This window comes from Monodon monoceros, unplaced genomic scaffold (genome assembly GCF_005190385.1).
Source record: "Monodon monoceros isolate NGI ecotype Baffin Bay Population unplaced genomic scaffold, NGI_Narwhal_1 Super_Scaffold_20, whole genome shotgun sequence".
NCBI lineage: Eukaryota > Metazoa > Chordata > Mammalia > Artiodactyla > Monodontidae > Monodon > Monodon monoceros.
Genome location: NW_021703777.1, coordinates 62,602,701 through 62,628,614, shown reverse-complemented (window position 1 = coordinate 62,628,614; position 25,914 = coordinate 62,602,701). Strand labels below are relative to the sequence as shown.

Genomic DNA, 25,914 nt, shown 5'->3' with positions numbered 1-25,914 from the left:
TTATTTACTCAAAGTGATTTTCTTTGATTAACAAATAATCACTTTAAAACACAGTGTTTTTATTTCCTAGATATACACTGAAGCAATCTTTTAAAATGACATATAAAGTTCTCATGATCTGACTCTTGCTTCTCTTTCAAATATACCCATAACTTTCCAACTCAAACTATGCTCCAGCTAAACTGCTCTCCCTGCTTCTCTGGTTTTACACATGCTATTTCCTCCATGTGAAATGCTGTTTTTCTTAAGCTAACAGGAAGGCTCAGTTGAAAAATTAACTGTTTAAGACTTCCCTGACACATTCTTTCCTGTGTTCTCACACAAAGTTTACAGTTTACGAGCACTACTCACATTATAATTACTTGCATTGCAATTAGCTGTTTATAATGTTTGTCTCCCTTGGCCTGAGTTACTTGAGGGCCAGGACTGTTACCCTGCACCACAAGAATCTAGGATATACTAGTAGGCACTAAATACATGTTTGTTGAATGAAAGAAAGAACATACCAGGAAATCTTTAAAAAAGCGATTATTTACTTTTCTTAAAAATGGTTAGGAAGCATACAGTCTCAAGCCATCACTGCCAAGATTCCATCACATTATGTTTTAAGAGACAGTCTGTTATTATTCAAAAAAAAAAAATCCATTTTACAAAGTTAAAAATGTACCTTTATGTTTTCGTAAAAAATCAATGCTCTTCTGTAGAACAGTAGATTTGTCCATCTTTCTAGCATTCCCAGGAAGCATGGATCCCAGTTCTTTAATGAGAACATTAAACTGATCTCTACGTTTCTTTTCAGATTTGTTTCTAGATACTCTGATGAAATAAAAAATTAAATAACCAGTTTTCAAACAGTCCATTTAATTACACAAATAGTTTAATACAGTGCTCAACACAGACACAACCACAGAGCATGTACTTCTGCCAATACAGATGGTAATAAATATTTATATCCTAGGTTACCAAAAATATACAGTTAATCAGGGCAATAATTTTTCTTCTTGGTTTAACCACTAAAGAAACTTTTACATTTTAAGCATTCGGCATACATGTTTTTATGAAAATGTCAGTAAGACAAACTACATTCAAATCTCAGGTTTTATTTAATCTAATATTTACCAAGAATCTGTATTTTCCTTATAAGGTTATTATGAATATTACTGAGATACAGTTTCTGAAAGCACATACAATGTATAAGTCCAAATCATTAAAAATTATTGAATAGGAGAAAGTTATCCATCTCCTGTAAGTTTTAAATTATAAACAGAAATCTAAAAATGAAAATTTCCCTACCCTCAGGCTTACCCACACATTCTTCCTCTTTATTCCTCCGTCCCAGCCTCCAACACAGAGCTGTAACAACTCTTTTGCATAGCTGTCTCTCCACTGGGCTGTAGGCTTCTTGATAACAGAGCCCCAGTTTTTTCATCTAAGCACTTAAGCATAACACCTAACAAACAGTAAGCACTCAAAATATATGTGCTAAAGGAATAATTCTCACTGTTCTATGTGAAGCAGTAACTAGAAGCAAATTCTTAGTTGTACTGAGAACTCTTCAGATAAATAAACACAATTATTTACAGAGCAATTAATCATTCCATAATACTTCTAATTACCTGCTTTGTGAAGTCAGATTTTAGAATTCAATTTTAGAAAGTACACTACTTTTCCAAAAGATCCCCAAAGGTCAGAGGATAATTCTATTAATTTAATTTAATTTTTTTCAGTAAAGGAGCATTTATTCTGTATTAGTACTGGGAAAAAATACAACTGTTCAAACCTCTTAAGAAACATAACAGAAATTAACTGACTCCCTCACCAAACATTGAATGCTTTGTTATAATGACAGAGACTGTGCTAATAAGGACTAGGGATACTAGAGAAAGATAAGCCCTTTCAAGAAATTCACCTAATACCTATGGAACCTCCTTAAGTGTGCCGAATTGAGTCATGAAGGCTAAGTGAGAAAGGGATGGTGGCGGGGTGTGAGCAAGGCATTCCAGACACAGGATACTTGCACAAAGATGAAAACCTAACAGGCATTCCCTGGCAGTCCAGTGGTTAGGACTCTGCACTTCCACTGTAGGGGGCACGGGTCTGATCCCTGGTCACGGAACTAATGTCCCTGCATGCTGTGCGGTGTGGCCAAAAAAATAAAATAAAATTTAAAACGGGCCACACATCTATCACAAGTAGTTCAGCATGGCTTATGTAGCTAGTGTACAAGCTTTCTGTGCCCAGCTATGCTGGAGTTGGAGGAGGAGGGTGGGTGGCAATTAGGAATAATAAGTACTGGAAGAAAAAATCATGAAGTTTTTATGCTACACAAAAGGATTTAGTTTAATAGTGAAAGCCATGGGAAGGCACTAAAAGGTTTTAAGCAAAGAAATGACTGACATGAACAGAACTCCTTGTTAAGACCATTCTAGCACTAGAGTAATGAAAAGATCAGTGTTTGGCAAAACAAATTCATTTAACAAATACTACTGGAAATTTACTGTATGCAAAACAAGACTGGAGGCCACATGACCCATGTGTAATATAATTTGAGATATTAGTTTCTGTAGACCAATGGTTTGGGGAGAATTTAAATATGGTGAAATTGCCTGTTTGACATTTTAAAGGACACATACTAGAGGAAGTTAGACATACAGATCTAGTTATATTCCTCTAGAAAGGAGTAAGTAGGAAATAAGCAACTGAGACTTATTATATATGAAATATCTGAAGACATGGGTAAAATTTAGAGCCATTATTTGTTGTATATAAGTTACTACTGGAAATTGTATATAATTGTATAAATGTTGTATATAAGGCACTACTAGAAACATACATGAAATTTCATTTAATTCCTACAAAGTAGACTTTATTATTTTTCATGTTACAAGTGTGACAACTCAGGCATAAAAGAGAATATGCCCAGGATCATACAGTTACCATGAAGTAATAGTTCAAAACAGGCATCTTAACTCCAGCATAAGAAATATACAGAAATCAAGTATCACTGCCAATTCTACCAGTGGATCACACCCATTAAAGCAACTTTATTTCATGTTACGTTCAGATTGGACGTACTCAGCCCTTGTGATGACCTCAGTAATAACAGGCCACAGATGTCAGCGTTCAACATGGTCCATTTAATTCTGACAGCATTATTATGAGGCCTTCTCTTTCTCCAAGGTTTCCCACAGCCATAGCATTTTTGGTCCCCTAAAAACACGATCAAACCTTCAAAGTCTCTGTGAACAGAATACCCTTAGCTCACCTTATCCATCTCTAAACTTGGCCTTTAAATCTGTCCAAGTTAATTCCTCAAAGTTCTGCCTCTGAAGACCTAAACAGACATTTCTCCAAAGAAGATATACAGACTGCCAACAAACACATGAAAGAATGCTCAACATCATTAATCATTAAAGAAATGCAAATCAAAACTACAATGAGATATCATCTCACACCAGTCAGAATGGCCATCATCAAAAAATCTAGAAACAATAAATGCTGGAGATGGTGTGGAGAAAAGGGAACACTCATGCACTGCTGGTGGGAATGTGAACTGGTACAGCCACTATGGAGAACAGTATGGAGGTTCCTTAAAAAACTACAAATAGAAGTACCATATGACCCAGCAATCCCACTACTGGGCATATACCCTGAGAAAATCAAAATTCAAAAAGAGTCAAGTACCAAAATGTTCATTGCAGCTCTATTTACAATAGCCCGGAGATGGAAACAACCTAAGTGCCCATCATCGGATGAATGGATAAAGAAGATGTGGCACATATATACAATGGAATATCACTCAGCCATAAAAAGAAACGAAATTGAGCTATTTGTAATGAGGTGGATGTAAGTCAGAGTGAAGTAAGTCAGAAAGAGAAAGACAAATACCGTATGCTAACACATATATATGGAATTTAAGAAAAAAAAATGTCATGAAGAACCTAGGGGTAAGACAGGAATAAAGACACAGACCTACTGGAGAACGGACTTGAGGATATGGGGAGGGGGAAGGGTGAGCTGTGACAGGGCGAGAGAGAGGCATGGACATATATACACTACCAAACGTAAGGTAGATAGCTAGTGGGAAGCAGCCGCATAGCACAGGGAGATCAGCTCGGTGCTTTGTGACCGCCTGGAGGGGTGGGATAGGGAGGGTGGGAGGGAGGGAGACGCAAGAGGGAAGAGATATGGGAACATATGTATATGTATAACTGATTCACTTTGTTATAAAGCAGAAACTAACACACCATTGTAAAGCAATTATACCCAATAAAGATGTTAAAAAAAAAAAAAAAAGTTCTGCCTCTTCATTCAGGCAAGACTGATTATTCCCACCTTATCAGTGACTTTCTCTCTACCCTGAAATATTTTATAAGAACCTTCCCCCACTAGATTGAAGTTAAGGGAAAGGAGTTATCCAATATATTTTTAGCTTCAAATTCAGGTCTTTTTATTTCCTTGAATAAAGTTGTATATAACTTTCCTCAAAATCTTCTTCCCAGATATATTTTAATCATTCATTTAAGAATTTAGCAGTTTATCTGGTTATGTGAATATTCTTCTTATCCCAGTACCTTTTATTTTGCTAAATACAGACATTTAGGAACTACTACTTATTATATATTTATCTTTTGTATCTGTATGTAATGCTACTACACTCTCTACCCTCGTGTCTAAGCACCCAAGTAGTTCAATGTGGCTGGAAAAAAACCATAAAGTATTTACTGCTTACCCTCAATGACTACAAACTTGGCTGCAATGCTCTCTGGACCCTCCCTCCTGATACTGTAATCACCATCAAGGCCCGTATCTAAGGTCAAGCCCCCACCATCACCACCATGGCTCTAGATCCCATCCTGTCACCTACTTGATGATACCTCTCCACCAATTCTTCCCCCCGACACCCACTCTCTACCACCCACTTTCGCTTCTGTTGGAGAATGGAGGCATGTCAAAAGACACAGAAGCCCACCCAGAAAGACCTCCCAAAGACCAAAGCTGGAACAAACCGAGCAACAGAATAACATAGCACTGAAGTATAACCTAAAGTACAAAATAAATCATGAGTCCGTACAAAATATACATGAGTCCATAGAGATATAAATAAATGGGAAAGAGACTTTTTTTTTTACAGAAGAATTTCAAATATGTGTAGATATCCCTTCCTATGAGAGGTGAAGTTTAATTCCCCCATCCCTACTCTGAAGGTGTGCTATCCTAAATAAATTATTTCCAAAGAATAGAGTGGGTTAACAGAAAATAGTAACTACAATGGTAAATCTAGGCAAACCCTGCCTTAGTCGAGTGACGAAGGCTAACATCCCCAGTGATGTCATGTAAATATTATGTGCCATAATATGATGTGGTGAGAAGGGCACTTTTAGAGGATAATTTATAAATTACATACTGATACTCTAACCTCTTCCACCTTGCTAACATATCTAAGTTCTTAAGGCAGATAGATTTTGGAAATCACTGATTTACTATTACATTTATTTATTATTCATTTATTTACTATTTTATATCTGAAGTTGAACTACCTTTTTGCTTTGTCCTTGTCATCTTCTTCCACCAACCCATCAAAAATACTACCATCGTCTCTAAAAGGAAAAGAAAGTGGATAGAGAAAATAAGAGAGCAGACTCACTAAGCAACAGCAATACTAAAACAACGTATGAATCAAATCAGTTATATCCTAGGATTTTTGTAGAGTTATGGATTGCATAAGTTCAAACTCAGTAACTACTAACCTGTTTTCTAACACATATAGACAAAGTTCAACTATGTTTTACATTTTAAAAAGTTTATTACAATAAACAAGAATTTAACTTTACCAGAGGTTAAATATCTTATTCCAAACTTTTAGTAACCAGTGAAAATCTATAGAAAGTCAGTATATTTGCCATTATATAAAATGATTCATTTGAAATTATTTTTAATTATAGTAGCACATTTAAAAAACATTTTCTGAGACATTTACTTTATAAAACACAAATCACTCAGAAACATCACAATATCTAGCATATTAACTTATACTGATATATTTTCATTCAGTACTGATTCATTTGACAAATATTTGTTAGCACTCATGTACCAGGCTCTGTTCTGGACATGGTTACAGAGCAGTTAATTAGACATACAGAGCCCCACTCTCATATAGCTTATTTTCTAGTAGAAACAAATCAACATGAAAATGTATGAATTTTATTATTTTTTTTAAAGGGGTGATGTTTTAATTACTGGGTGGTTACTTTAGTCTGAGTGGTTAGGGAAGGACTTGCTGAAGTGGGGACGTTTGAGCCTGAGATCTAAGCGACAAGAAGGGGTTGGTTATGGGAAGACCAAGGGGAAGAGCATTCTAACAAATGAAACCAAGAGCACTGGTGGCTAATTCCTTAATCTAAGGGGCAATAGTAAATAGCTGCAAGTGATATGAGCTTTTACATGAACTCACTATTCACCTCTTTAACCACATCTTTCTGTGGCCTATAAAGTGCCTACGAGCCCCACAACTGAGATCATCTACAAATCTCGTATCATAGAGGTTCATGAGTAGACTTTTGGGGTTCCATGTATACAATGAAATTTATAAAAAAATTCTGTATGTAAACGTACATTATTGAGAAGAGAGTCCATAACTTTCACGATATTCAGAGAGATAATGAACTCATATTAAAAACCACTGCTTTATGTCTGAACACCCAGATGTTGTCCCTACAGGTCATACTGTCTAGAATAGGAAGTGACAATCATTCAGAAGCATAATGCCAAAATCATATTTAATCTTTAGGAGTAGTGAAGAAACATCCTTTCTGAGGAAAAGACTACACATAGATTTCACCTGAAACTATGGCACAGCCCACATCCATGGCAGTGGCAGGCAGGCCTCCCTGAGGAAACTCCTTGCCCCTTAAGTCTTAAGCTCTGATAGAGTACATACCTTCACTGTTTACCTCATAGAAAAGGGAGGAAAGCTGTCCCTAGATGTCAAAGTCACTTCTGTGCACAGCTCTAGCTACAAAACTCTTAAAGAATCCCCTATGGAAGAATCACACATTACACTATACTAAAAGCACAGGAACTATAGGAACTTTAGTGTCAGATCAATACAGGTCATAACTCCACCTTATTACTTACTATGTGACTTTAAACAAGTTATTTAACCTCTCTGGCCTATAGACTCCTCATCTGTAAATTCTCATGGAATTACTGTGAAGTTAAATGGAGTAAGACATAAAAAGTGCTCTGTACATTAGCTGTCAAAGAGCAGGTATTTTTTAAAAACTGGTACTGTATTTCATCAAATTTAAGACACCACTGACTATAAGACTTACTATTTTATGTGCCACTATGAAAGAAAACAATGCCACCAATTAAATTATGATAAGCCAATTGTAAGATGAATCCCAATGTCAGACATGTTAAAATGTAAAAAAATAAAGTCTTTAAATCAAAGAAACAAGGAGGCCCATCCTTTTCCCAATAGTAAGATTTAAAGATTATAATTTCAACTAATGAAATCCTAATTATAGTCAACTCTCATGAGTCACAAATGCTAAGATGCTTAAAGGGCTGAAGTTAGAACCAACAGATAAGGAGACAGACGATCCCACAAAGCGCCAAGCAAACATCTGCAATTGTCGTAATTTATTTCAGAGCAGTTCTGACCAAATCACTCAGAATTACAGTTCAAGATCCATTCAGAACACAAGCCACATGCTGTTGACTTTGGCTCTAGATAATATACCTTACTTACTATTACATGAAATTTGCTCGGTACAGAAGGTAAATGGAACAGTAATTATGGTTAAGCATAATACTCCTTTTATCAGTTTGATACAGACCATTACTCTAACAGTGAATTTTTTTAATAGCTTTATATAATTCAAAATAAACAAGTCTCTAAAAACATACCTGTCAACAAGTGAGCTCATTTTACTACAGCTTACGGTAAACAACATAACATATTACGTTTTCGTCTTGTAGTAGACATTTGTACTTCTCCTTGGGTGGAAAGAAAAATAAATGGTCATTAGTTTTCTAAAAAACTTATGTCTACAAACACAGTAATTTGTGAAACACTATGTTTTCATAGAGACTTCAAAATGTTTTTATTTCTACTGAAGGCTATAACATTATTTTCAAGCAAATATACTTAGTTGAGGCACATTTGAGGCTGTTTTTCCTTTTAAAAAAAGGACTACAGGGGAAGAAAAATTGAAGACCATAATTTTCTTTCTATAACAAAATAGTGGAAATTAAAAAGCCACTCTTTTTTTTTTTTTTTGCGGTATGCGGGCCTCTCACTGTTGTGGCCTCTCCCATTGCGGAGCACAGGCTCCGGACGCACAGGCTCAGTGGCCATGGCTCATGGGCCCAGCCTCTCGGCGGCATGTGGGATCTTCCCGGACCGGGACACGAACCTGTGTCCCCTGCATCGGCAGGCGGACTCTCAACCACTGCGCCACCAGGGAAGCCCCTAAAAAGCCACTCTTAATATTCAGTATATATATTAGACTACATAGGCTACATATGTAAGCCTATGTAAGTAGGCTAGAATAACACCAGCTAGTGGGCAATAAACATTTGTTGAAAGCCTACTTTCTGTTAAACAGTATAGTTAGCTTTGGAAATAGAAGGATGAGAGACACAATCACTATAGGCAAAAATCTGCAATTAAAGAGGGAGATGGATAACTAAATAATTATAATAAAAGGGATGATGAAGGTATACTGGTGGGGGGGACAGTCAGAGGAAATATTCTTGATGACAGTGAGTTTGTTAGGCAGTCTAAATTCTTGTTACTGAAAATGTGCTCCAGAGACCATCACCATCATCTGAGAGCTTGTTAAAATATAGAATCTTGATCCCAACTCTAGTCCCACTGAAGCAAAATCTACATTTTAACAAGGTCTTCATGTGATTTGTATGACCATTTAAGTTTGAGAAATAACAGACTAAAGGACAGGAAGAGGTAATAGTTGAAGGGATTCTAAGCCACAAGAAAAGTGATTTGCAAAGGCACAGGCATTTATGAGAGAGCATCATATTTGAGAAAGTTTTCTCTTTAGAGAAAAATGTAGGCATATTACAACGGAAAGTTTTAATTACTAGAGCATAAAGTGAGAGACAACAGGAGTGGTAAAGGGGTGAAGGCAAGTCAAGCAGAGAAGAGCCTTATTATGAAATTTCATACTCACATTGAAGGGATTAAAATTTACTGCTTAAAAACTCAGTCATAAGCCTAAAATTTATCTCTCTATATTCTATACAGTTTTGCTAAAGTATAAAGCAGGTTTTACCCATATAAGATACTTATAGTCATGAGTTAAATATTGAATAACCACCTTAACTCTAATAAATATCCTAACAGTTTTGAGGCATAAGAATTATTTTTTAATTAAAGTTTAGAAAATAGTGTAAATTATTGTGTAACTCTAACTAAATGAGAGAATATTAAAGGACATGAGACTCTATAATACTCTATCATTGTTTTTAAATGTACATTCATGAGAGGAAGAGAGGATAACTCTGGATAAATGATGCTGGGTTGTCCTTGTGGTTATGGCTGCAGAAGCAGAACTGTGAAGGGCTAAGAGTTCTTAAAAGATAATGAGTGGGGGAGTCAGGAAAAATAAAAAGAACTAACTCCAGGATAAAATAGTGATTTTAAGTGTCTGGGTCAACATCAGCAGATGGAACAGAAAATTATAGAATTTTAGAGTTAGAAGAGACTTTAAAGATCACCTAAGTACAGCCCTCTGGTCTAACAGACATACTTAGTTAGCATCATGGTAATAACAGAGGTTGGTTCTATCACTAGAACAGAAAGAACAGTGCAAAGGTAACACAGCCAATTTGAGTGAATTAAAAAAAGAACAGTTTCAGTTTAAAGTTAAAAGACCAGATCTGAGCCTTATATGGCAGCAAGTGTATGCTTGTTTAATTACCAGAAGGTAGAAATAGGGCAAACCAGAGGGAGAAAAGGACCCCAAGAATAAGAACTTACACTATATAGGAGAGGCCATGCTGACTATAAGGGAAGTGAATCCAAAACACTTTAGAAGATAGACTGATGCTTTATTAAGCTATTTTACTATTGTTGGTTAACAATATTTTTCCAAACACTATTTGTTGTCCAGCTAACCGAACAACATAAAACTATATCTCTGATAGTTCAGTCCAAGATCTTTCCTCTACTTTTCCAGCCAATTGATAGGCATGCTATATTTAAGGGAAAGATAAAGGAAGAAGTGAAATAGGCCCAATTAAGTACTCTAAAGCAACCGTTAGGAGATTCCTCTTGACTTCTTTACATGGTGTCGAATTAACTTTAACAAAACAAAGTGGTAATGTGGGAGCAGCCAAAGGTCTTGTGTGGGGTCTATCCTAGGACTCACACTTTCAGCACAAAAAAGACTAGGCAGAGTCACACTTGCTCATGCTATGGATTCTAAGGAGTCATTTTTAGAAGACATGCGACGTCCCTACTCACAGCAAGGAATTTCAAGTAGATGGTCTAATACAGATTAAATATTATTAAAAGTCGTTTTTCTTAAATATTGATATTAACAGACCACTATGGTATGAAATAATCTGTCTTTAAAAGGATCAGTTACAAATTAAATGATAAAGGATCAAGTTACTGCTAGGAATCAAATGCTCCTTTACTTTAAGCAACTTGAGCTCAAAGTCATTCAATGATATGAATTCCCAGCTGAGTAAGCACCACATTACTATTTTATCACAGTGGAGGGCAGGATGGCATTTTTTTTTTATAAACATCATTTTAAAAACAAGTTTTAAAACACTTATCACATGGGCAGGTATTAACTAACAAACCTTCTAAGCAATTCAAACTGCAAAATATGGAAGCAGGTATGTTTTAAATTCAGCATGCAACATTACACATAATTAACAGAAAATCTCAGTGCTTGGCACTCCATCTTTGGAAAAGAACTCTTACATACAATATAACACATTCTACATTAAAAATAAATTATGCAGTATCAGTATCTCGTCCTCTGAATCCCACCTGCTGTCACTTCTCAAAGCTTTCCATTTCTACATCACTAATTTCTCCCTCTATAACTGGAATATTCTGATCAACATCTTAGTATTTTACCTTAAAAAACAAACAAAACAGACAAAAACTTCCTCGACCCAGCAACCCCCTTCAGGGACGGCCCTCCTTTTCTGCTCCCTTTCACAGAAAAACCACTTGCCAGAGTTGTGTACAGTTGGTGTTTCAACATCTTTAATTCATTCCGCTCTCATTTTAAAACTTAAGTGTTTATTTTCACAAATGTATACTTGGTCAGAGTTTAAAGTATCCAGTTTTACAAGACTTTTTAAAAAATCAGAAGTCTTCTGATCCGCATTTCCTACTTTCAACCACTTTCATCTCTTTAACTGTTTCCCTTGGTAGTTAACTCCCTATCTCTAATAACTTTTACTTTTATTACTTCTTGATTCTTTCTATTTTAGGTAGGATGCCTATACACTCCCAATTTATTTGAGCTGTCCCCAATGTAATTATTAAAGGTGCTTGCTTTTGCTCTCTAAAGCGTCTTTTTTTTTAAGCCACCATCTACTGAATTCCACTATAAAAAATAATAATTTAGCTTTGACTCCCCCATCCTTACCTCATATACACGCACGCTTGCCCAAATTTCCAATACCGTGATTTTGGCTAGGTGGTTATATCCAGAGTTAACATTATTATGACTCTGTAAATACAATTCACAGTTAAGCCATATGGTATACTACAATTTGTTTTTTGGAATAGTTTTCCCTAGAGTTAATCATTGTTTTGTTTTGTTATTTACCTGGTTTTCTAAATACTTATCTACAATTCAGCCCTAAACTCTTCCTTGTCTAAATCTACTCTTAATATCTTCAAATACATTACAGATTCTACCAATTTGATCTTTTGCAGCTATTTCTCCTGGCGCCTTCTGACCTACTCCTACTGGATAACTATAATTGGTGACCAGCTGTAATCTTGGGATCACTCTTCACTAACATCCTGGTGATTTCCTGGGTCTCTACGTAAGCTGCATTCCCTGTTTCTTCCTATGGCTTCATTTTTTTAGTTTACTTCTTTATTTTTGTTGAGTACCTCCTACATTAACTGCCCAAGAAAGGAAACACGGCAGATAAATTTTTTTGAGACATCACAAGTCTAAAACTAACATTGGTCTATCCTTAATCAACAGTCTAGCTAGATTCTGAATACTGAGTTGGAAATCATTTTTCCCTCAGAATTATGAAGGAGAATCATTTTTCCCTTCTATCTTCAATGGAGACACCCTTCTCCACTGTCTTCTAGTTTCCAGTGTGGGATCAAGAAGTCCAAAGCCATTCTGATTACTGATCCCTTATATGCGACCTATTATTTTTCTTATTCTGGAAGCTCTTCCTTTCTCTCTCCATTAAATATAGCATGTCTATCAACTGGCTGGAAAAGTAGAGAAAAGATCTTGGACTAAACTATCAGAGATGTAGTTTTATGTTTAACAAAATTTAACAGTTAGATGCCCTATTTTGGACTAATTTTCATATCTGCATTTGTCACTCTATGGGCTCTTTCTACCTGTAAATGTGTGTCCTCTAACTTCTGGAGAGTTTTGCTGAATCATTCACTATTCTGTATTTCTCCCCTCTAGTCCCTCTATTCTCTTTCTAGAGCTCCGATTTTTTTTAACATTGGAGATCCTGGACAGTTTCCCCAATTTTCTTATCTTTTCTCTCCCATTTTCTCTTTGCTTTACTTTCAACATCAGTATCATTTTTTAGCCCTTCCATTGAGTTTTCCATTTCTGATTTCATTTATTTTTTTTCTCTCTCATGTTCATGGATTTAGCATCTCCTCTTATTTCTCAAACTATTAAATGACAGTTTTGTGTTTCTTTCCATTTTTACCTGCCTATCTGGTCTCCATTTCCCCTAACTTGGTATTTTCTATTTTGGTTTGGTCTTTGACTCTCACAAAAGAGGCTTTCCTAAAATGTCCAGTGATCTTTGGCTACAGCTCATATTTAAGGATGGGATCTGTGAACTTTATTTTAAGGATATCAGGTTGGGACATTTCACTGAGGAAATTCTTTTTTTTTTTTTTTTTTTTTATAAATTTATTTATTTGTTTTTGGCTGTGTTGGGTCTTCGTTGCTGTGCGCGGGTTTTCTCTAGTTGCGGTAAGCGGGGGCTACTCTTCGTTGCAGTGTGGCTTCTCTTGTTGTGGAGCATGGGCTCTAGGCGCACAGGCTTCAGTAGTTGTGGCTCTCGGGGTCTAAAGCACAGGCTCAGTAGTTGTGGCACACAGGCTTAGTTGCTCCGCGGCATGTGGGATCTTCCCGGAGCAGGGCTCGAACCCGTGTCCCCTGCCTTGGCAGGAGGATTCTTAACCACTGTGCCACCGGGGAAGTCCTCATTGAGGAAATTCTTAATGTCAGTATCTTCAAATCTTTTCTCTTAGGTTGGTTGTAATTCCCATTTTCCTGGGCAAGTGTCATTTCAAAGTACATTCCAAGATACAACCCTTTCATTACCTTTTGTATTTTGGGGATCTTTTGAACTGATTCTTCAGAAAACTGTAAGTTCAATGTATTCTTCTGTATGGCTGACCATCAGTCTCGGAATTCTGTTTAAACCAGAAAAAAATGTGTTAGATTTACTCAACTTATATGGACATTTATCATGAAGAAGGTTTCAAAATAATTTTGAAACATAACAAAATTTATAACTTTGTCACAAAAATATATTGGGTTTGCCAAAATGTTTGTTTGGGTTTTCCTGTAATATCTTATGGAAAAAACCAAATGAACTTTTTGGCCAAACCAATATATAACAAATGCTAAACTCTATAAATTGTCTCTAAAAGAAAATAACTTAAAAATAAAAAAACTACAATTACTTTTAATTCTACTATAGAAGTTAAAAGACAAAAGTATAAAAATAAGTATAGCTATAAAAATATGTTAATGAATACACACATATGTGTTAATGAATACTCATATATAATGAATATAAAAAGATGCAATTTGTGACAGAGATAAAGTGTGGTGGGGGAGAGAAGTAAAAGAGTAGAGTTTTTGAAGTTAAATTGTTATCAGTTTAAAATAGATTGTTAAATCTATAAGATGTTTTATGTAGACCCATGGTAAGCACAAAGAAAACATCTATACAGGATACACAAAAGGAAATGAGAAAAGAATCAAAGCATGTCACTAAAAGAAAACAATGAAACACAAAGGAAGACAAGACAGGTAAAAAGTGACAAAAAGCTACAAGACAGACAAAAACAATGAACAAAATAACAATAAGTCCTTCCCTGTCAGTAACTACTTTAAATGCAAATGAAATAAAGTTGCCAGTCAAAAGACAAAGTAGGTAAACAGATAAAAAAAACAAGATCCAACTACATGCTATCTACAAGACTCACTTTAGATTTAAGGACACACAGAGACTAAAAGAGTGGAAAAAGATATTCCATGCAAATGGTAACCAAGAAAGCACAAATGGCCATACTTACATCAGACAAAATAGACTTTAAGTAAAAAACTGTCACAAGAGACAAAAAGGACATTATATAATAAAATGGTCAAATTTATCAGGAAGATATAACGATTATAGATATATATACACCCAACATCAAAGCACCCAAATATTTGTAGCAAAGGTTGACAGAACTGAACTGAGGAACAGACAACAACACAGTAATAGTAGGAAATTTCAATACCCCAGTTTCAATAATGGACAGAACCCTAGACAGAGAAGGTCAATAAGAAAACGGATGGCTTGAACAACACTAAAGACCAATGGACTTAACAGAATATTCCACCCAACAGGAGCAGAATACACATTTTCCTTAAATGCACAGGGGACATTCACCAGGATGGATCACATCAGGTAGCAAAACAAGTCTTAACAAATTTAAGAAGATTGAAATGCTTTATCAAATATCTTTTCTGACCACAATGGAATAAAACTAGAAATCAGTAGTACAAGGTAAACTGGAAAATTCAAAACATGTAGAAATTAAACACATTCTTGAACAATCAATCAATGGGTCAAAGAAGAAATCAAAATGGAAAGTAGAAAATACTTTGAGACAAAAGCACAAAACATCAAAACTTATGGGATGCAGCAAAAGCATCATTAAGAGGGAAGTTTATAGTGGTAAATACATTAAAAAAGAAGAAAGATGTCAAATATAAAGAACCTAACTTTATACCTCAAGGAACTAGAAAAAGCCCAAAGTTAGCAGAAGGAAGGAAATAATAAAGATTAAAGCAGAAACAAAATAGAGCATAAATAAGACAACAGAAAAAAAGTGTTTTTAGCAAAGAACAACAAAAAGAGGAAACATTACAACTGATACAAAGTAATACAAAGGATCATAATAAACTATCATGAACAATTAAGTGCCAATAAACTGGATAATCCAGAGGAAACAGATAAATTCCTAGAAATATAGAACCTATCGAGACTGAATCATGAAGAAATAGAAAATTGAAAATTGAATCAGTAATCAAAAACCTCCCAACAAAGAAAAGCCAGGACCAAACATTCACTGAAGAATTATACCAAACATGTAAAGAAGAATTAATTAGCACCAATCCTGCTCAAACCCCTCCAAAAAATTGAAGGGAAAGGAACACCTCCAAGCTTATTTTGTGAAGCCAACATTACCCTGACACCAAAGCCAGACAGACTCCACAAGGAAAAACTACAATATCCCTGATAAATATAGATGCAAAAATTCTCAACAAAATATTAACAAACCAAATTTAATAGCATATTAAAAGGATCATACACCATGACCAAGTGGGATTTATCCTTGGGGTACAAGGACGGTTCTACATACAAAAATCAGTTAATGTGATACACCACATTAAGGAACAAAGTATTAAAATCACACGATCGTATCAATTAATGCAGAAAAAGCATCTGACATAATTCAATACCTTTTCATGGTAAAAACACTAAATAAACAAGGGATAGATAGCAATTTTCTCAAGATAATGAAAGCCATATATGAAAAGCTCCACAGCTAACATCATGCTCAGTGAAAAACTGAAAGCTTTTCCTCTAAGATTAGAGGAACAAGGCAGGGATGGCCACTCTCGCTACTTGTATTCAACACAGTACTATCTAGAACAATTAAGCAAGAAGTGAAAGAAATCAAAATTGGAAAGTTTGAAGTAAAATTATCTCTCTTCACAGATGACATGATCTTATATGTAGAAAGCCCTAAAGAGTCTAGCAAAAAAAAACTGTTAGAGCTAATAAACATCAAATAGTAGGACACAGGGGGCTTCCCTGGTGGCGCAGTGGTTGAGAGTCCGCCTGCCGATGCAGGGGACACGGGTTCGTGCCCTGGTCCGGGAAGATCCCACATGCCGCGGAGCGGCTGGGCCCGTGAGCCATGGCCGCTGAGCCTGCGCGTCCAGAGCCTGTGCTCCGCAACGGGAGAGGATACAACAGTGAGAGGCCCGTGTACCGCAAAAAAAAAAAAAAAAAAAAAAAATAGCAGGACACAAAATACACAAAAATCAGTTGCATTTCTGTATACACTAACAACAAACAATCTGAAAAGGAAATTAAGAAAACAATGTCATCTATAACAGCATCAAAAGGATAAAACACTTAGGAATAAATTTAATCAAAAAGTAAAATTTCTGGTGTGGAAAGAACTTCAGGAACTTGTCAGTTTCAGATAGAAATGTTTTCACTAACAAGGAAAATCAGGAATTGCTGTATTCTTACTATTTCTCATTGTAGAACTGAGATATCACTATAACATTCTCATTCTTAACATTCTTCTAAATCATGAGCTCCTTCGAAGCAGGAGTGAAGCTTCACTTATTCATCTATTATTAGGACCTGTCAGAATATTTGACAAATACTAAAAACTCAATAACCATTGTGAATAACTGAATTAACCAAGACCCAAGACCCAACCTTGCCACACCAAAGTTAATGCAAAACTTTACCCTCATACTTTGCTTGACTCATCCAATGTCCATTCTAGAATTTTTTTAAAACACCAAGAATCTGCTGTATATATAATATGACAGCAAGAAGGAGGGATATTTTTGATAGCAAAAAAAAGAGGGGGTATTTTTGAGTACAAAAAGGGATTTTTTTGATGGCAACAAGAAAAAACTCCCTGGAGATTACGGACTCAAATAAAAGTAAGAGGTCTGAGTCAAAAACACCATAGCAATAGAACTTAATTCCTAAAATGTGCATGAAGCAAAATTCAGAAGCATATCCTACTGCCCTACTTGGTTTTAAGTACTTTGGGATCGAGTTACTCGTCGCAATTAAAGCACCTAACAAATCCAGCATGCTGGAGGAGTAAGTATAGAAGTTAAGACCATGAGTTTACAGTCAGAAAAGCATGGATGAAAATCTTTGGACAATTTACTTAGTTATCCTAAGCCTCAGATTTCTTACCTAAGGCAACTGTTGTGAAGACTAAAGGATATAATATATAGGGACACCAATTATTAACCAAATAAACACAAATGGAAACTCCCCCTTTAAAGCCAAATTAAAAGGCTTAAATATTTGCAGCACTTCAAAAGGTTAATATTTTTACCATATAAGCGTCTCTAAAAGTTATCTGAAAAAAGGTTAAAACCCAGCTAAAAACAAACAAACAACAAAGAGTATAACTAAACGAGGAGCCACGAAGAAAACAAATGGCTAATAAATGTAAAAATTATTCCTGGCTAGAAATCAAAGAAACTTAAGTAAAAACATATTATAGTTAAATATTAGTGATTCCTTAAAAATTCGACTTCATATATTTATCATTCAGCAAATATTTACTGAGTACCAATACAAGTAAGTGTCCGATACGACGCTGACTGTAGTTTGGAAACGGTGAAATAGACACAGCCACTACAACTGAGGCACTTCCCAGAGAACCCACAAAGTGCTCTCTGAACACACTGGGAGTGACAAAGAAGTTAAAGAAGCCTCCTGCAGAACTGATACGTAAGCTGAGATCTGAAGAATAAAATAACAGTTCACCAGGCAAAGAGATAGAGAAATTTGATCTATGCCAAAAGAACAGTATATGCAAAGGTCTGGAGACATGAGAAGGAACTGTGATTTTAGAATACTACAAGTAGTTTCGTATGATTAGGGCAAAAACCTAAGGACGGGGGTAACAGAGGCTGTAGTAAGAGATGATAATGGTGAGGTGGGTAGATTGTGAAAGGTCACATGAAGGTAACTCCCAACACCTCCGCCCCCTCAACAAAGACACTGAAAGGTTTTAAGCAGGAAAGTGAGGTTAATAGACATTTGTTCTTTTGAACCATCATACTGGCTACAACACAGAGAATGGAATGGAAGTAGGCTCGACTAGAATTAGAGAGACTAGTAGAAGCAGAGCATTATAATAGTTCAGGTAAAATAATACAGAAGCAGAGATTATAAAAAGAAATATAGGAATTTTAATAGATCCTGAGATGACTAGACAGAATCTGGTGACTGATTAACAGAAGCTGGGGGCAGGAAGCAGACAAGAATATCACTCAAATTTTGGCTTGGACACATCTGTGGGTTGATAGGTAACACAGGAGGAGTAAGTTGGAGGGTAGTGTGAGGGAAAGATGTTGAAAGCAGTGGCTAACATTTATTGAACATTTACTATGTATTGGGCATTCTTTAAAGTTTTCTCTCATTTAAGACTCAAAAATCATATGAGGTAGGCTCTATTATTATCTCCATTTTACAGATGAGGAAACTGAAACACAAAGAGAACAGGTAAGCTGGCCAAGATCAGCAGTAAAGCTAAGATAGGAACCCTGACAGTTTAGCCTGAGCTATGCTCTTAATCACTATGTAACAAATACCTCACAAACACTTTTAATGATGGATTCAGTTTTAGACATGTTATGTTTAAGATATCTATGGGACATACAAGAGGAAACATGTCCAGTAGGCAGTTGGAAATGTGGGTTTGGCATTCAGGAAAGAACTGGGTAAAGATGTAAAGTGGGAGCCATCGACATAAATAGGTAAATTGAAGATAATGATTAGATGGGCTTCTCTAGGAAAAACATATAAAATTAGGGGAAAAATGGCTAAGACTGAAACCTGATGAAAAATTAATATTTTACAGACAGGCAGAAGAGTAGCTAGTAAAATGGGGAGGCGGCAGAGCAACAATGTAAAGAAATGGCTCTAGAAACATTTCCTGGGTGTGAATTATGGATCAGCCCCTTTATTAGCTGTGAGTCTGAGACTAGTCACTAAATCTCTGTGCATCATTTTTTTCATTTCTAAAATGGAGATAATAGTAGTACCTACCACATACAGTTCTTTTGAGGATTAACTATGTTACACGTTTGGACAGTATATAGAAAACAGCAAATGCTCAATAAATTTTAAGTATGATTAGTGTTAATAATAGTATCAACTAGATGGAAAAGGACCAAAGATATAGAAGAAAGCCAGGAAGGATTATTTGTCACTAAAATTAAAGGAAAAGAGTGCTTTAAGAAGTTGACAATGCCAACATTGCACTGTGGAGAAGAAAGTGACTCTAAAGTGTCTATTACATTTAATAACAGTTTGATAAGTTTGGTGATGGAGATATGAAATAGACACTGAACAATGCTTTAAGAGAGTAAATTAGGACTCCCTTTCTTAAAAAAAGTTTGATGAGAAGTGTCAATAATTCAAACACTTACGTCCTTTGACCTAGTAATTTCATTTTGAAAAACAAAGGAAATAATCAGAGATGCAGCCAAAGTTTTATATTCATTGCACTATTATTTAAAATAGTAAAGCTTGGAAGATTTAAACATCCAACAGCAGTTAACAGTGGCATTAAAATGTATCAAACATAAATCCAAATATGTTTAAGTACCAACTGTTGTTATTCCTGAGTAATTTGCTTATGGATTTTTTCCAGTTTTAGTTTTTCTTTAGCACTTTCTAAAATTTTTCCAAGAACATGTATTATTTTATAATCAGAAAAACTTAACTTCTGCCTTTTGAATGTTTTCTTTTAATTGTCCAATACTAGAGCCCTGGCTACCATAAGAACATAAGATACATGTTATCCATTCCAGAGAACAAAACATGAGTAACAAAGTAACACATTACTATTAAAAAACATGAGTAACAGAGACTATTTTCCTAGGTACTGTTCATGTAACTTAAAGAAAAAACTTTAAATTTCATCTAATTATTGATAATTTTTAAATTATTCATTAAAAAGGTTTAACTCAAGAACCTGGGCTTAAAAAATGGAAACCACAATAAACCCTTTTCTAACCTAATAACCTATTGACCCACTGACCTACTTTGGAATTTAGGTTAGTTCAATCTGATATCACAGATCTTTCTGGGACGGATGGATCTATTAACATTAATTAAAAGTAGTGCTGAAATTTAATTGACTGGCATAATACAAAACCCAACAATCCTTAACTATATTTATTACCATTTATGAAAAATTCAAACTTGCTTCTGCAGATTACTGTTTGTATTATAGCTAAAAAGGTAAGTATTTCTAAGAGAACAATTTTAACTTGTAAAAAAAGACTGAAATACTTCTAAAATTAATTATTTAATATATGAGTAAAGATGAAATTTAACAGTTCTCAATTTATTCAATACTGAATGGGAACATTAGTCCACCTCTTTATAAAATATTAGAAAGATGAAAAACATTCTTGACTCTACAGCAGTTTCTAAGACCAACTTAAATTTAAAATTGACAGTAAGAACAAGAAACACACCTCACACCAAAGTCTCATGAATCAGACCTCTTAGAACCAAAGAAGATGCTTGCTCAATACAAACATCAAATGCTACCAAAATTCTAGACTGCCAGATGTCTAGACGTGAGGTATTTTTGAAGCCTCATTAAGTAAACAAAAACTGAAAAATTAATACAGCTCTCTTAGTGGCACACAAGACTACTGCAATTATTCAACTAATGTATTTCTTCAAATAATGTCTGAGCTCCCTCTTCATGTGATGGACTGATCTGGTCCACAGAATACATGAGCACCTTAACCCTTTTTTGAGATGAGACTGAGGCCTGAGACTGTCCCCAGCCTCAAATGAGCCCCATAAAAGATCTGAAGCTGCAGGAAGAGCCCAAGCCTGAGTCTCAATGTGAACTACACACTGAACCATGTACCGTAACCCTGAACCTATACCACCCTGCACCAGGCCTCACACTAGTATCCACAGGAAGAAAGACGGGACCCTGTGGTAGGCAGAATAATGGCCCCACTAAATGGGCCACGCCCTAATCCCTGAAACCTGTGAATATGTTTCAAAAAGGGACTATGCAGATGCGATCAAGGTTAAAGATTTTGAGATGAGTAGTTTATGCTGGATTATCTGGGTGGTCCAATGTAATCACATGAGTCTTTAAAAGCAGAAGACCTTTCCTGGCTGTGGTCAGAGAGCTGTGAGACAGAAAAGTCATAAGGATGCAGTGTTGCTGGTTTTGATGGTGAAAGAAGAGCCACAAGCCAAGGAATAGGGGCAGCTTCTAGACGCTTGAAAACACAAGGAAACATTCTCCTCTGAAGCTTCCAGAAAGGAATGCAGCCCTACTGACGCCTTGCTTTTAGCCCAATGAGACCCTTGTGGAACTTCTAAGCTGCAGAACAGTAAGATAATAAATTTGTACTGTTTTAAGCCATTAAGTTTGTGGCAGTTTCTAAGTTTCTTGTTCTATGACAACAGAAATTTAATACAGGTCTAAAATCTCTGGCTGCTCTTGATAAATCTGCCTTTCCCAAACCCTCTCTCCTTCCATATTTACAATAATCTACCTAGGAAACCACCAAGACTAATCCCATTATGCCCTACTTTCCTTTTATTTCAGTCACCAAGAGCGGCCCAAGACTCTCAGGTCACCCCCCATCACCTAGACTCTTGTCCCTATATACTCTGTATATCCCCACACTGACCCCTTTCCCCTTTCTTTCCCAATTTCCAAAATCCTTTCATCGTGTCCTCTGGAACTCACAGTATACCATCAGCAAAATATCCTACTTCCTCAATATTGCTGTTGTACACTCGCTTCACGTTTCCTGCACCAACAGATCTCTTGCTCTCCTCCAGGAGTTCTGCTCTATCTCCAGGCCTTTCAAGTGATAGCTGTTCTTCGCTCCCATGTCTCATATGTTAAGGCCCTGGTGTGAGGGCCTCATTGTCATTTCTGAATTATTCTTTCTCTCCCTCCCTAAATCCCCCAGCTTTGAATCTCATGCCCCCAGACTATATCAGTTATTTCCATTTGCTTGTTGTAAGCATTCATAACTCCCCAGAATAAGCCCTCTTTCTCTGAGGGCTGTCTCTCTCCAATACCTCTTTTGTAGTTGTTTTTGATTTTGATATCTACATAAATGATCCTCCCAACATCTTGGCCAGTCAATTCCCTGATCTCCTCTCCTCCAACAATCCTGCACTTACCTCCCACTCATTCCCCTGGAGTTACTCTAGAATTCACCATTAGCAATAATCACACGCCCCCCTCCATATTTTCAGTTTCAAGCACTTTATCCCTCTGAATCTCACACAAGGGCTAGGATAGCATGTGATCTGCTTGATTCAAACCCATCAAAAAAAAAAAACAAAAAACAAAAAACCACAAGCATTTTTTTCTAACTGGCCATATAGCTCTAATTTATTTATTTATGTCTATGTCTTTTTTTTTTTTTTTTTTAACCTGTCCTAGCCTCCTAATCGTTGCTGAGCACTTACAGTTTCTCATCCCATAAAAGGTACGAAGGAGCAAGGCAAGTTTATCTGAGATGGTCAGGGGACATCAGAGATAGTAACAGTCTCTGTTGGTCAGGTTGAGATAGTAACAGTCTCTGTTGGTCAGGTTGTTCATTATTCCTTATCAGAAACAATTCTTTTTCATGTTTGTCTAAACTCTAGGCTTCCTTTTTGCCATTGATTCCTTTGTATATTTAACATATAGATAAGCCATTCCATGAGCCATTCTGTGGCAAAATGCAACCTGCTTACAACTCTAATACGGCTAAAGTCAAGCTGATAATAAAAACATCTTATAATTCCAACTTATTTACAGCATTTACTAATAGAGGCACAAATAATACAAATATTAAAGAACAGGTGGAAGGAAACCACGGCTTCTGAAGATCACTTGCTCTGCCACATTATAAGACACCAATTTTCCTTTCTAGCTTCATTCTCTCTCTCCAGCCTCATCTCCCACTCCACCTTCACTGTATACATACTCCTTATTCTCTGGCCACACTAAACATGTCACCATTCCTGTGAAGGAGAAACTAAAGATCCCTGGGTACACAAAGGTCTGCCCATCAGTGTCCAGCATATTATCAACACAAATGACTTCTTAATATACTAAACTAAAATTGATCTTTGCAGGAAATCACATTGTCATTCACATTAGGGTTCAATTAATCAACATGTAAAACGCATGTTAGTGGAAAACTAAACAGAGGTACCACGTATTAGCTTCCTGTGCCTGCTGTAACAAATTACTACAACCTTAATGGAAGAAAACAACACAAATTTATTATCTCCCAGTTCTGTAGGTCAGAGTCCAACACAGGTCTTACTGGGCTAAACTCAAGGTGCCAGCAGGGCTGCATTTCTTTCTGGAAACTTGAACAGAAAAATGTTTCCCTGCCTTTACAAGCTTCTAGAGGCTGCCTGCATTCCTTGGCTCGTGGATCTCCTCCTCAATCTTCGAATCCACCAGCAGACCAAGTCCTCCTCAGGCTGCCATCTCTTTTGCTTCCCTCTTCCCTTATTAAGACCCTTTTGATTACACTGGGCCCACCCAGATAATCCAAGACAATCTTCCCATTATAAGGTCATTTAACCTAACACAGTCACAGTTTCCAGCAACTTAGGACATGGACATCTCTGAAAGGCCATTATTCTGCCTACCACATCCCATGACCCAAGAAATCTCTTTGGTGAACACAAAGTATCTTTTGGGGATAAACATTAAATAATTTGATCTAGCAACACATAAAAGACTATATCACCATTCGGAAGTTCATAACTATCTGAACTATCTTTTCCTTTCATGTTTCTTCAAGGGAATTGAAAAATAATGTAGATGAGAATTCCAGTTGCATGAGTTCAACTGCAACTGAAGGTCAAACTTGATTGCTATAAGCAACAGGCTCTATGGATACTTTTCCGAATGGCAAAAGTTTTAACGTCCAAATGAATATGTGAGCATACTTTCCTTTTTGGACAATTATTTAATGGGCTACACCATATACAAAAATGGCATAATTTATAAGTATCAAACAAATGTCGAAACAAGATTAATCAATCCCAGCCTTTGTGGAATGCTTTATTTTTTTAATTTTCTTTTTCAGGATTGAGAAGACAGAAGCTCCCCTTTTGGTTTTCAGAGAAGAGCTTGTTTTCTGCTCTGGTATTATTACTTTCTTGTTATGTCTTGTTTTTTTTTATTTATTTTTTTTATACAGCAGGTTCTTATTGGTTATCCATTTTATACATATTAGAGTATATATGTCAATCCCAATCTCCCAATTCATCACACCACCACTCCCCCCCCCCCCCAATGCTTTCGCACCCCCCCCGGTGTCCATACATTTGTTCTCTACATCTGTGTTTCAATTTCTGCCCTGCAAACTGGTTCATCTGTACCATTTTTCTAGGATCCACATATATGCATTAATAAATGACATTTGTTTTTCTCTTTCTAACTTACTCTACTCTGTATGACAGTCTTTAGATTCATCCACATCTCTAAAATGACTCAATTTCGTTCCTTTTTATGGCTGAGTAATATCCCATTGTACATATGTACCACATCTTCTTTATCCATTCGTCTGTCGATGGACACTTAGGTTGCTTCCATGACCTGGCTATTGTAAATAGAGCTGCAATGAACACTGGGGTGCATGTCTCTCTTTGAATTATGGTTTTCGCTGGGTACATGCCCAGTAGTGGGATTGCTGGGTCATATGGTAATTCTATTTTTAGTTTTTCTAAGGAACCTCCATAGTGGCTGTAACAATTTACATTCCCACCAACAGTGCAAGAGGGTTCCCTTTTCTCCACACCCTGTCCAGCATTTGTTGTTTGTAGATTTTCTGATGATGCCCATTCTAACTGGTGTGCGGTGATACCTCATTGTACATTTGATGCAATTCTCTAATAATTAGTGATGTTGAGCAGCTTTTCATGTGTTTGTTGGCCATCTGTATGTCTTCTTTGGAGAAATGTCTACTTAGGTCTTCTGCCCATTTTTGGACTGGGTTGATTGTTTCTTTAATATTGAGCTGCATGAGCTGTTTATATATTTTGGAGATTAATTCGTTGTCTGTTCATTCATTTGCAAATATCTTCTCCCATTCTGAGGGTTGTCTTTTCGTCTTGTTTGTAGTTTCCTTTACTTTGCAAAAGCTTTTAACTTTCAGTAGGTCCCATTTGTTTATTTTTGTTTTTATTTCCATTACTCTAGGAGGTGGATCAAAAAAGATCTTGCTGTGATTTATGTCAAAGAGTGTTCTTCCTATGTTTTCCATTAAGAGTTTTATAGTGTCCAGTCTTACATTTAGGTCTTTAATCCATTTTGAGTTTATTTTTGTATATGGTGTTAGGGAGTGTTCTAATTTCATTCTTTTACATGTAGCTGTCCAGGTTTCCCAGCACCACTTATTGAAGAGACTGTCTTTTCTCAATTGTATATTCTTGCTTCCTTTGTCATAGATTAGTTGACCATAGGTGAGTGGGTTTATCTCTGGGCTTTCTATCCTGTTCCACTGATCTATGTTTCTTTTTTGTGCCAGTAAGATATTGTCTTGATTACTGTAGCTTTGTAGTATAGTCTGAAGTCAGGGAGTCTGATTCCTCCAGCTCCATTTTTTTCCCTCAAGA

General features: G+C 36.1%; 1 protein-coding gene across 11 annotated transcripts in view; it reads right to left on the bottom strand.

Moving 5' to 3' along the window:
• Positions 1 to 25,914, bottom strand: part of CLOCK (clock circadian regulator) — a 144,313-nt gene that overhangs the window by 53,034 nt on the left and 65,365 nt on the right. For 9 of the 11 annotated variants that reach the window (XM_029235758.1, XM_029235761.1, XM_029235757.1 and 6 more), the window contains 4 exons: positions 13,551 to 13,642; positions 7,915 to 8,004; positions 5,541 to 5,600; positions 668 to 816 (listed from right to left, as the gene is read on the bottom strand). In XM_029235758.1, coding sequence (XP_029091591.1) covers positions 668 to 816; positions 5,541 to 5,600; positions 7,915 to 7,961 — 256 coding nt within the window. In that variant the 5' untranslated portion in view covers positions 7,962 to 8,004; positions 13,551 to 13,642. Of the gene's footprint in view, positions 1 to 667; positions 817 to 5,540; positions 5,601 to 7,914; positions 8,005 to 11,645; positions 11,730 to 13,550; positions 13,643 to 25,914 lie in introns of all 11 variants that reach the window. The other 2 variants (XM_029235755.1, XM_029235760.1) reach the window with 2 other exon arrangements.